Source organism: Clavelina lepadiformis, chromosome 4, assembly GCF_947623445.1.
Source record: "Clavelina lepadiformis chromosome 4, kaClaLepa1.1, whole genome shotgun sequence".
NCBI lineage: Eukaryota > Metazoa > Chordata > Ascidiacea > Aplousobranchia > Clavelinidae > Clavelina > Clavelina lepadiformis.
The window spans coordinates 1,534,648-1,547,792 of record NC_135243.1 but is presented as its reverse complement, the minus strand read 5'-3'; the positions used below and the strand labels follow the sequence as shown (position 1 = coordinate 1,547,792).

General features: G+C 38.1%; 1 protein-coding gene and 1 long non-coding RNA gene across 2 annotated transcripts; both read left to right on the top strand.

Moving 5' to 3' along the window:
- The first annotated feature begins 10,709 nt into the window (after positions 1–10,709).
- LOC143451759 (uncharacterized) lies at positions 10,710–11,644 on the top strand. Its single transcript, XM_076952484.1, has 4 exons — positions 10,710–10,854; positions 10,975–11,112; positions 11,280–11,426; positions 11,535–11,644. The coding sequence occupies exons 1-4, from the start codon at positions 10,710–10,712 to the stop codon at positions 11,642–11,644; spliced, it is 540 nt and encodes a 179-aa protein (XP_076808599.1).
- A 153-nt stretch (positions 11,645–11,797) lies between these two features.
- Positions 11,798–13,137, top strand: LOC143452367 (uncharacterized). Its single transcript, XR_013115020.1, has 3 exons — positions 11,798–11,915; positions 12,538–12,648; positions 13,085–13,137. It is a non-coding gene; the product is annotated as an uncharacterized LOC143452367 (long non-coding RNA).
- The last annotated feature ends 8 nt before the right edge of the window (positions 13,138–13,145 follow it).

Below are 13,145 nucleotides of genomic sequence, written 5' to 3'. Positions count from 1 at the left end.
AAATGTAATTCCAGATACCTTAAAAATATCAAATAATTTACACTGAATTCATTCAATAAAGTTCTTACATTTTGTCAAAAGTCCTAACTATCCACAAGTCTTGTGTGTAAATTTCAACCGTCATTATTCCAGTTAGGTCACTGTGAATTTCTAGATGTCAAATTACTAAACCACATGTTTCAACATAACCTGAGATCAGTTGGTGGCAGCAATGAGTCAAAAATAACGATTTCCAGCGAAAAGAAGAAGTCTGTTCCTCTATATAAGCTAGACTGCATGAGGTGTGGGGTTAATTTAGTTGGCTTCTGGTAACTGTCAGTCGGTAATTAGCTAATTAAGTGGCAATGAATGTGTTTCAGTTAAGGAACAGTTTGATGTAATAATGATGTAATGATTTGATGATGTATTCATGGTTTCCGTTATAAAAAGCCTGTAAAAATCGTTCATGTAAAAATCTGCATTCAACATAAATTCAAAAACTGTCGAAGCTGGCAAGGTGTGTGCAGTAATTAACTATTGTAATTGTAACTTTGAGTAAATTCTTCAAGATTCACCAAAGCGCGTGCTGTTGCTGAGATGGGGTTATTCTTAAGCTTGTCAATGAAGGTCGGTAAACTAAATTTTTAGTCAGAAAAATGACGTAATGTGTACACGATAACAGGTCATCCGTTTCCTTCAGTAAAATCCTGAAACTCTTTAAACTATTACAACGACTGTCTGTTTAATTTATTAATTTCTTAGTTAGCATTAAATAATTGCTTAGATTTTTAGTTGTATTATGCATAGTGGTTTAGATATTTAGTTATATCACATTGGTTAAATTTCATTGTGTCATGTTAGTTAGAACTGTCATGTTTATGAAATGGTTTTAGTAAAGTCATAGATGGTGGATGATGGGCCCTTTGTGACAAGAGGGCTGTAGTGGCCCAGGCCCCCACTTTTTTACTAAAGGACCGGGTTCCCTCACTTTTAAAAACCAAATCTGTTAAAATTATGGCAGACCTAAAGCTATAGTCGAGTCTCGAATTTTACAAATAAACCTAATCTTGGTCCAGCCGCATTGGACAAGGTTTCGCCATCGCTGTGTACTTGAACTCGTAGTTGTGAAGCAAGTTTATAGAAGTAGCGACCTATCTGACACATGGCGCCCCTCATATAAGATGTCTCACGATTTGACTCACATCAAATCTTGCAACATGCAAATAGTCTTACGGCGATTAACTTTCCTATCGTCTCTGTGTAGCACAACAGCAAACTCCAAGCGATATCATAATTCCCTGTACAAGGGTTAGCGGAAATTTTAACTGGTATGACATCACAATCTTTATCCTCGGACTGAGGAAAGTCTTTGCACGACTTAAACTCGACCATGACATGATTTCTCATCGTTCCAGCCCGGGTTACAACGAGTTGGCTTTTGTGCAAGTTCCGATCATCGTACATATTTTATTTGATTTTTACCGTTCAAATTATCCAGTTACAGTATCAGTAAAGTATCAAAGGCTGCATTATTACGACACAGATGCTCTCTACCAAGGAGATTTAGATCAAACTAAATCATCTATTATCGCATCAAGCATGGCCCAGACCACACAAGAACGAAAAACATTTCAAAGTATTAAATATTCAACAACCCGCTTTAATTTCCCTGCAAAGTATGGGCTGGATAGTGCAAAATTTGCCAATGGCGCTTTTGAACTTGAGTGCATCGAGTGGTTAGTACTATTTAAGATAATGAAAGAAAAGTTTCCCTTCTGGTTTTCGTAAATAAATTTTGTTTCATTATTAAAAGTTTTTATAAGCTTCGGCATGTCACAAGCCTGCTGGCTGCCTTGGTGATGACGCACATGGTAGCGCCCATTACAAAGGTCGACCAACTTCTTAATGAATAACTAAAATGACTGAATAACTGAACGACTTGTCTCTGCTTAGTTAATCATTGATTATATTCTTTGTCGAGTTAGCAGAAAGCTTTGTCTGTGCAACGTTTTTGTTTAACCAAGAAACCGCGGCGCAGTTTCCGGGAAATTTTTGCGACGAATTAACGCGAGTAAATTTGCTTTGACATTCGTGGCTCGTTTCGAATAAAAATCAAGATGAGTTGTTGTGAGGTCATGCTAATCTTTTAATTTTAATCCTTTATCATTTGTTGTCACGGTGAGTTTTGGCTGTTAAAAAATTGGAACCCATGGCTCAAAGCGTCATAGATGTGTTTCTTGACATAATTACGTTGCAGATTATCCCAGCAAGTCTTCCAAAACCGATATAAAACCTTAACTTTCGAAACAATACCAGTAATAAAACAAATTAAACATAGATTACTTTGCGGGTTAACCTACGTTAACGTTAACCTACTTAACCTACGCGTCATGACCATATGGTGCGTCTCACAAGCTATTCACAAGTGCAACCATATTGCCTATCGATATAAATTATCCCTCACATAATGCAGGAGAGCTATGGTGAGTGTGCATCATTCATATGGACGTGGTGCGCACATCTCCTCTTGCAAATTATAACGTCCATGTTTTTTGTTAGATAAAATATAACAAACAATCGGCTTCAGTTGACAAATCGTAACTTGAAGGCACCATTTTAGCAAAGTCTATAGTTATAATATTTGCCTTTGCCTACAACCGATCACCACTAAAGAACCAACATAGCAACAATATCCCATCAACAACCAACAATAGTGTTCATAGCTAATACAAACAGTTTAGTACCAGCTGTTTTGTTTTCAAAGCAATTCCTTTGTTACATAAAATCTTAATAAATTTAGAGAAACACGAGTCAAGCCTTTATCATTTGTGGTCACGGTGGGTTAAGGTTAATGTTGTTAAAAAATTGAAACCCAAAGATGTTTCCTCTTTTCGCATTTAAATTGCAGATTATCCCAGCAAGTCTACCAAGACCGATTAAAAAGCTTAAGTTTCAAACCTATACCAGTAATAAAATAAATTAAACGTATATAAATATATATAAAATATAGTTGACTGATGACTTCTCATCGCTGGTGGCTGATATCAAGTTGTAGTTTTTGTGCAAGTTCAAGTCGAATCACGTGTTTTTAATACTTGGAGGTTCCAATAGACTGCGGCGCTGAAATTAATTCATCTGCATGCATCGAGGTATGGCTTTCAATTCCTTGGTGATTTGTTTTAAACGCTCAAATGTTATTGTTAAAGTCAGAATTAGTAATTTTGTTGTGTCACAATGCATTAATGGTGAAACCTGAAAAACGTTCAAAGAATCTGGTGTTCGACTAATTAACAATGATGATCGTTAGATGTCCCACTTTCCCTGTTTTGCAAAACAAGTTTGTGAGATCAAGCTTCAACTTAGTGCACTTTAACTTATCCGCTTATTTGCGGAAAAATGAACTTTGCTCATTAAAATTTCCATTTGAAACAATGGCTGCTGATAAGGACGAGCGATATCTCGTGAGTGTTTGCGTAACAGAAGTTGATCTATTTAGGGTCTAGCGCAGGTAGTACTCGATGTTTGTATTAAATGACAAATCTTGTTTAAATATGAAATGTTGAAACAAAGTTATAATTTGTCACGTAGCCCAGTAAGCGATATATCAAAAGCACATGTTGGACATCAAAGGTCGTTTGAACACTGGGCGAGTCTGCTGACTTGTCCAACCATTCATACATTCTCCAGACTCAATATTAAAACTAAAAGATGTCAAGAATTTTGTTTCTGTTTCAACGGTTACCAAGTTCTGCAACAAAAATAAACACAATATTTCACTTCACACCACGTCCTAATTTAATTTTAATTTTTGATGTCTATGATTGGCGTTTTCGAAATTGACTGTCGAAGAAATAATGTTGAATGATTTATTGGTTGAATTTGACATTTACAGGAGAAATTTAAATCCTTTGCCTGGTGAACCTCAACAAACATTTCGGTTTCGCTTTTAAACGAGTGCGTAACACTGTGAGTCCGCATCAGTTGATTGCATACGCGAGTTTTTTCCTTGAATCGCGTTCGGTCGATGCAGCACATACAAAAGATTTAAACGTAAGCTAAACAACTGATGGCTTCCACAATCAGCACCAAGCTGCATGTGCTATCTCAGCATGCTCCACTGAGGAATATGCATTTGCTCCGTACCCCCGGCTAGCGATTTTCCGTTCATGGAAACATAAATGAAATAAATTGTTCGCCCGCGCTTGACAACAGCAGTCGTGGTGGAACAACATGTCAGAAGCTGAGAAAACTTTGAACGACATTGAATCTTCGGCTTGAGTTTAAAATACGAGCAACATCGGTGTGTTACAGCGGCCTCATGAAAACTTCTATTCTACTTGCGGGCAATTGCTCCGTAATTTGCTGTTCACTTTTATAGAAATGGCGTTAATGGCAAGTAAAGAATACATGCAGAGTTATCAAGTAGATAATCTTTTCGGAATTCGCTTTCAAGACGTTTTTGACGAAGTGACGTTTCGAGTTTTCAGTTAGGCTACTTGTTTAATTGCAAAAGATTGTCGAAACGAGACCTGATTGCTGAGGTTGTGGCTAATGAAGGCCGCAATAATAATAACACTCAGTGATATATTGAATCAAACATTTATGACGTTTTTATTATTCCGCTTTCAAATAAGTTTGGACTAAGCGATGTCCTTTATTCGACCTTCCAGTTACTTGTTTTAACTCTTTCTTTCCAAAGTGAATCCGCTTATTTGCGGAAAGACAAACTTTGTTCATTAAAATTACCATTTCAAACAATGGATGCTGATAAGGACGAGGAATATGACGTGAGTGCTTGCGTAACAGAAGTTGATTTAGGCCTAGGGTCTAGCGCAGCAAGCGCTCGATGTTTGTATTACGTCAGAAATCTCAATCAATCATAAAATGCTAAATATTTCCGTAGTGTTTTGTTACTGCGTCGATTTATCAGGAAGTGTCGCTTGTTCATCCTTTTACCACGATCAAATCAAATCAATAAAATTTTCGGGAACCATGTTTGCAGCATAATAAATAAAACACGCCAACTGGTACTTTTAACTCTTTTAAATTACACGAAAAAACAAGATTTTTCGGTGTGCAGTATATTCTGTTCAAAATTATATTACCATTTCATCGTGAAATCTATCCAGAGTAAAATTTGTTTGTTCAATTGTGTTTTTGCTGCTGTAAGGGTTACACACTGCAAGCGAGCGTGAACTGATTATCACTTTATATTCTATCGAAGGGAATATCGCGCATGTTACGTCACTCGCAGCGGGGAAAATAGCGTCGTTCAATCACGTACCGTAAGCGGGTTTACGGAGTGACGCTGTCAGTGCCACCGTGGGCGAGATTTTTAGTTCCCGTTGGAATAAAACGCCGAATAATTTTGTCAACTGGCGACCGATGCTGTTCGTTAGTTCACTGATGAGTTGTAGCAGTTGGTCGCTTTTTTCTGTTTAGAAACTCGATATCGCGCCGTTAAGTTGGTGCCCGGTGTCGAACGTTTACAAGAAAAGCGTCCGACATTAGCACAATTATTAAATCGGAAAAACGAGCCTCCATTATCGCAATGAAGGTTGTCTCCATGATATGACGTAGGGCGCCTAGGTCAAGTTGCCCATGAATGTACCGAACACCATGAATACCACAGATCGGGCTCCTATAGGCAGTATAGAGATGTTTCGTTAAAATTTAATAAAAAGCTTTGTAGACCCAATAACTTTACTGTTGGACGGTGATTATTATTTGTAATTCACCATAAAGTGAACAAAGTACCGTCTGTTTGGCAATGTCCCTGTGTCACGTGACAAGATAAATTTAAAACATCGAGTGAAATACCGACCTCAAAAGCCTTCAGCGCGTGCCTTGTCCATTCAGAGTTTGCGCTAAAACGTAAAAACGTAAAAGCGTCAAAGTGACGTCTTAAACCCACGTTATAGATCTGATGGTTTGACACCGACCCCATTTCTCAAATATCCAAGGAAGGTTAATTTTGACTTTGCTTACATTTGTCAGCATTCGTTCATTTTAGTGATAAACCGTTGTCGTTTAGCACATTCAAACGTTCAAAATGACTCGAATAGTTCAAGCAATTTACTCATCAGCAAATTAAACGTTCGTGGATTATTTTCCGAGCCAAAGCAAATATTTGCACAAGTATAAATGATTTGCCGTTCCTAGAAAAGGCGGTTTTGATTCTGCCTCTAGGTTCTATACTATCACATTGTAATGAGCTCTTGTTATATCAAGAGTTGAAAACAATTTCTTGCCATTCGAATTATTTTTGCATAAATAGACAATTGGCAATTGTGAATTAAGCGTGAGAATATATTTCTTTAAAGAACAAATATCACTGTTCAATCAATAAATTCTGTCTTTCTTTAATGATATCATATCGTATCATAGATGTCATATCGCATCATATATGTCATATCGTATCATAGATGTCATATCGCACGATATATGTCATATCGTATCATGTATGTCATATCGTATCATATATGTCATATTGTATCATACATGTCATATCGTATCATATATGTCATATCGTATCATACATGTCATATCGTATCATACATGTCATATCGTATCATATATGTCATATCGTATCATACATGTCATATCGTATCATACATGTCATATCGTACCATATATGTCATATCATATCATATATGTCATATCGTATCATATCACGTACGATATCATATCAAGTGATGTCATCGTCAAGCAGCTTTTTACTTCTTGGTCGATTAATATTTGCTTTACTGCTGATACTGACTTTAGGTTACACGTAAACAGTTCGCCTGAATACATAATGCGATGCACTGTGCAGGGTATTACGTCATCGGGTATCTTCTGCAGACAAGTTGTCAATGCCGGAAACTTAGTTAACATCTTTTGATGTTTATCCGGGCGGTTCAGTTCCAACCAAGAAATGTGTGAAATTGGGACTTGCGTCCCCTTCGCGTAAATTGCCGTGTGTTGGACCCAATAGCACAGGTTTCGCTGTGTTGGTTAAAGGACTAATTGAAAATAAGTCAGGACATCATAAGCCTAAAATCGTCGTCTGACCATCCACTGCAACAGAATTAAATTGGGAAGCCAAGATGGACATCTAAATACTGTTTAAGAAAAAGTAGAAATTTCTGTCTCATTTGCGGCAACTTGAGAGCTGACGGTTTGCGCTTCGGCGTTGTATGGTCTACCTTAACTATGCTAACAGCACCACCGCTGTCAATCACAGGGCGAATATGATGACGTGGCATTGTAAAAAGTCAACAGAGAGTTATCACGAGTCGGTTTGTGGATGTCAGGTGATGCTTTCGATAACAACCCTGTTAGTTTCCCTGCTCTGACAAAGTGGACCCGTGTTTGCACGTTCTCTCACATTTGCGCGCGTTTGCACCGAAGCTGGCGTGATAGTAAAATTCATTCTCGTCGCCTGATGCTCTGGTTTTGCGGCTACTCTTCCCCGGTCTTCTGTTACACTGATGTCCGCTGCGAGTTGTAGTTTCCTCGGCCTCGGCCTCGGCCTCGATTGTGCGAGTCATTCATTTTCCGACTAAATTTGATTACTTCGCCCTCTGTAATTATTTCTTTAACTTGGTAATTGTTTGAGCTATTACGACACTTTGATGCGTGGTATCCATAACACGAATTACTGTGAATATAGAATCAGTGAAATCAGTGTGGCTGGTGACGAAATTATCTTCTGAATGCGCTGGCGATGTCGCGCGTGGTTCATTGTCAATATGATATGTTCGAGCATACGCTTCGTGAAATGTTGAAACGATCGCCAAAATGTCATCGACCAATCAATCAACCAATTAAAATGACATCGGCCTGCCACCGTGTTCGCGAAGGTTCCTAATGGACGAGTTGAAAAGTGCGACGTCAACTTTTCAATAAATTGAGCTTTAACCTTTCCCTCAGCTGTAGGTGTGAGGTTTTCTCACCAATGACGCACAAATATCATCGCATAAGCTGGGAAGGTTTTAAGTCAACGAACAATAAATCTGATGTTAACATGTCTGTGTTGTCTGTGCGCTCCCTGAAGCTCTGTGTAATTAGACGCAATAACTTGTCAAAGCACTCAGCGCCGTCATGAGCTGGGAGACATAGCGGCGAGCGCAGTTGCGCGTGTGTCAGTGTCTCCGACCGGACTATTGCCGTCTCTGTCCTGTGTTTCCTGACGAGATGCTTTCGGCATCGATCCATTGATCTAGTAACCTTTCGAGTTAGCACAATCGCCATAAATCTATGAACTAAAAATAATCGACTCAGATGCCGTCTGATGCAGTCCTTGGTCGTGTAGCAGCTTGACTGTGGTATTGCATTGTGGGTAGAAAATAAGAGCTTGCATGGTTGGCAAAAGCTCGGCATGATGACAATGTTACTTGTATCGTTGGCAGGATCATCAGTGTAACGAGAGACCTGTTTGTGGCAATTATGCGATCTAAGTAAAATACACGGCGGCGTGTGAAGGTGAACTCTTGGATACAGTGCACAGTACAAAGCTCGGGAACATGACACATCAAACAAAACCTGGAAAGATTCGAAAACTATCTCACATGCGTACAAAACCATACGATGTCGCAAAGTACCCAGTATTCATTTTAACATGCATATCATTGATTGATCGTGGATGTCAAACGTCTGCGCAACCACCAGCAACATGATTCAGCCATTTCTTGTTTTCAACCTATATTTTCTTAAGATAACAACTATCGCCGAGCGCTTTTAGCATTTAAACAAAATCCCGCGCACTTTGATTGGGCAATTGAACAGGTTGGACTTAATCTGATCGCAGCTCGTGGGAAAGCTCAACGTTGTTGGTAGCCTAGGATGAATGTTGAATCAAAGTTCATTGATACTCTTGTCTTTGCCTTCGATATTTTATCTCAAATTATGACCGATGGCATCCAGGAACAGCAACTAACGCAAGATAAAAAATTAGTCACAAAACTCACGGTTTCTACGGACACCAGGCTTTGTTGCTACTTTGACGGGCTTGGCTGACAAATTCAAAACTTTGTGTCATTGCTCCATCTCTCCATCTAGCGGTGATCGAAATACAAGGATGAATTTTGATTCACTTAAAGTAAATGAGATTTTAAATGCATTGATTGCAAAATAAGATGTCGTACTAACTGAAGAGATAAAAATTATATTCGATATTTTACTGAGCACGAAAGCAATGAAAAGTGTAAGTTATATTGCCGAGATATCTTCAAGCGTTGTTTGCTCAGCGTAATAAGGTGCCAGGACGCAATAAAGTATCCAGGAGATAACCCGCCATATATCAACGTAAGCAAACAAGCTCGGCGCTCATGGCTTTTCTCACCCAGGACACTTTCCCCTTTTTAGCGCAAAAATGCCGTTTTAGTTGTTTCTTTGTTTCTCGGATCTGGACTCCCGGCAGCAACGAGTCGGCTGGAGGAATCTGGCGGCAAAGAAATCGCTCCGAAATCCGCCGGAAAGGAGCTTATTTCCGTTGTCAACAGGGGTGCGCTTGGATATTCGGCGGAAACGAGACTGCCCCTGAACCCAATTCTGCTGGCACTTTCTCCTCCTTGTGTACGAATATTAGCTCATCAAGCGTACTTCATAGCCCGGTCCCTGTACGTAGCCTCCCCATTCTGTCGACTTATAGAGATGTTAATATAAAACTGGTTTTTATGAAACAGGAAATGATTAAATTGATCAATCCCAAATTATACAGCGACAAAAGGGAACGGTTTAATTCGTGACTACTTGCAGCCGTGATACAACTTAACTAAGTCAGTGCAATAACAAAATTGAAGGACGCGACAATAACATACGTCACGATTACAGCGCAGCATTCACTGAGTCCTTAACTGTGGTTTGTCCACAAACGTGAAATTGTTAGGCAGGGGAGCCATCTCGCGGTTATAGTTTTACACTCCACAGCCAAGCTAATTACACAGATCAAATGAAAAATCTTAATTCTAGCTGTGGTTCTGTCATGGCTTCGTAGTAAGTTTCAACGTCAATGACGTGGCTTTAAAGAAACTACTCCAAGGCACAAAATGGCGGCTCTGGAACTCCTGCGGCAAAGAAACGGCTGGAATTCTACGGCGGAAAGGAAATCGCTCTGGATATCCGGCGAAAACGAGGCGTCTCCAGGTCTCCGGCGGCAAGAGGATTGCTCTGCAACTCTGACAGCAGGGTGGCGGCTTTCGAAAACCGGCAGCAACGCGGCGGCACTGAAACTCCGAAGGCAATGAAACAGCTCTTGTACTCCAGCAGCAATGAGGCAGTTTTTGAAATCCGGCAGAGAAGAAGCGGCTTTGAATTTCCGTTGGCAATGGTTTTGTTTCGGTTTCGGTCCGATTTATGGTTTGGAGCTTTGGTGGAAACGAGGCTTCACCGGAACACAACTTAGGCGGGCATGAAGTTGCTCCAAGATTTTCGGCTGGAAACAACACTGCTTTAAGAACTCTGACGGCTGCCAGGCAACGACAACCAGGCTGCTCCAGGAATTCCGGCTTGAACAAAAAACAGTTCTGGAATTCAATTCTGGCAGATACTGTAGAAGGCCATCCTGAGTCAGGATGTGTAAAACAATGTGATCTGGACTTCTACTACAACATTTTACACTTTCCAGTTAATTTCTTTTCGTAAACATCCTGCTTACGTCTTTTTTATTTTTTGGACAACTTTTACGTCGTCAACAATTTTGACCAGGTATAAAACATAAGCTAAGATAATTACTGCAACGTTGAAGTATGTCAAAGCCAGAAGAGCAAAGATTGACCGAAGATAAACCCCAACTTGTACAACCTGATAACAATGAAGAGAGCTCATCAGGTGAAAGTGATGAACAACCTGGAACATCACGTGTTGTTGCAATGCAAGCGGGGATGCCTCATGGTGAGTAATCTGAGATTAAAAAGATTATGTTTTTGTACTTTGCTGTAATTAATAATAGGAACCTTTTGACGTTTGCCTTTAAATTTGATGAAAAAATAATTTTGTTTTATTTTTCCTTAGCTTTAAATCCAGGGGCTGCAGATGCAGGAAATCAAGTCTTGCAAACAATGGAAAATGCTGAAGCTTCTCAGAGTGCTTTAGGTAGATTCGATCCAGGATTGATTGAGCTTGCAAGCAAAATGGCTGAAAGCAGAGCGGGTAAGTTTTATTAAAACTAATTTGCTGAATAAGTAGGCACGCAATTGTCGTTAAACATTTAGGGTAGAGTGTGTTTACTATTTATATTTTTTCTAATATGATTTTTTTTTATAATTTTACTGTTTTTTTTACAAATGCTTGTCTTTGCTTTTAACTGCGATACGCAGGATCAGTTATGATCATCAATGCTCCTCAATTTAATCTCCGCGATGAAAGACGATACCAAGACAACAGAGAATATAGTCAAATGGACATCAGGGATTCTAAAAATATAACACCAACACGAGTTAAAGTTAAACAAACAAATCTTTTAGGTAAACATTATAATACCGTGCAATTTTTCCTTGTAAAATTCTTATTGTCTTTCTTTATGGTATCACATTGTTTTTCTTTCTCATTGAGCTTACCATATTTTTACTAAGATTCTGCAAAAAGATTTGAACCAAGCACTGAGCAGCAGGAGCCGGTAAATAATCCCTTTGATCCTCCCCAATCAAACACCCAAACACAAGGTGCATATTCGATGCTTTAACGTTGGCTTAAAATCTTACCCAAATATGCCGCTTTTGTATTATCTGCCAACCTGCGAACTGTTTGCTTAGATTATATGTGTTTCTATTTCATACGTTAGTTATTTCATTTCTACGGTTAGTAATATTTGTTAATATTTTCATTTCTAGATCCACATGATGTGACTCATCCAAAGCAACCGATCGAAGCAAATCCACATGTTGAGCCCCACACAGACATCTCAGAAGTGACCAATCAATCCAATGCTTTGAACACTGAGATACCTTCTACAAGTAATGATTAGATTATAGACAAAAAAGCAGTGAATACTGTTTGTGTTAATCATGTTTTGTTTAAATAAGTTACAAATTCTACAGTTAATTAAAATCCGAAATACAAGGTGTATATTCGATACGTTTAATTTCTGTTTGAATTTATTTAAAATGTATCACTTATGTTTTTAGAAAATGCAATAATGTACAATTAAAAATTATCTTTAAAATAAATTTTAATGTTTTTGAATTTGTTTTACTTTTGCAAACATTTATTGTGTTTATTTCTATTTTCTGTAAACTGGTTTCAGTAATTTGAATTTAGATACCTTCAATCTTTATTTTATTGCAGCTTCTGAATATCATTATTATATATTTCCAAGCTATAATTTGTTGCCTACATCTAATGCATCTAAATGCTAAATGATCTGAGACGCTTAAACCATTGTTACAGTAGTCATTATTGTGTGCTGCGTTTGTTTTGACTTGTAATTGTCCATCCTTTCAACATCTGGTATATTTGCAAATTTTCTTGAAGATGCTAAAATCAACGGTTTAAAATTATATGAACTTTTATTTGCAAGTTATTATTTGTTGCTTGAAACTAAAGCTTCATGCTTTATATAATGTGTCCATTTCTTAGAGCAAACCGGTTTTAGGCAACCTAAACAACCAATTTCAACATCAACTTCACAAACGGCAGCACCAAGTACCAGTCCCTCAATCGCCAATCTACCAACGACCTCATCTGCAGGTATGTTTTGGAAGTGTTCAACATTGCATCTTTTTAAAGTTTTATTTATACATCGGTTTAAAAATGTTACTCGAGTTAAGCCTATACGTAGATTTAATAATATCACTCAGGTCAAACTCTACCAAAGTTTTGTTTGAATCAGCTTTTTTTAAATATTGTAAACAGGAAAATTTGTTTTAAATAAAATTAAAAAAAAAAGTTAAGAATATCCTAGAAAAAACATTAGTTTACGTTAAAAAAATCTAATTAAATTTTATCTTCACCTGATGACTAAAGGACACCGATAAAATGGATCGATTTAAAGTTTTAGTCAAGGCTTTTGCATTTTGGCACTGTTATGTGTTGTATTTATTTGGTTTTGGAACCAAAACCAAAACGATACCTAAGGACATTTTTCCTTTCAACGATACATAATTCTTTTTTACCTGTTCCATAGATCATCCCAATAAACAATACCAATTTACGAAATTTTTGGAGGCAAATAAAGCTGGTTAGTA

Excerpts from the sequence above, each read along its gene's own strand:
- LOC143451759 (XM_076952484.1), top strand. The coding sequence starts at position 10,710 with ATGTCAAAGCCAGAAGAGCAAAGATTGACCGAAGATAAACCCCAACTT. Across the intron at positions 10,855-10,974 it reads GCAAGCGGGGATGCCTCATG|CTTTAAATCCAGGGGCTGCA; the intron begins GTGAGTAATCTG and ends ATTTTTCCTTAG. Across the intron at positions 11,113-11,279 it reads AATGGCTGAAAGCAGAGCGG|GATCAGTTATGATCATCAAT; the intron begins GTAAGTTTTATT and ends TGCGATACGCAG.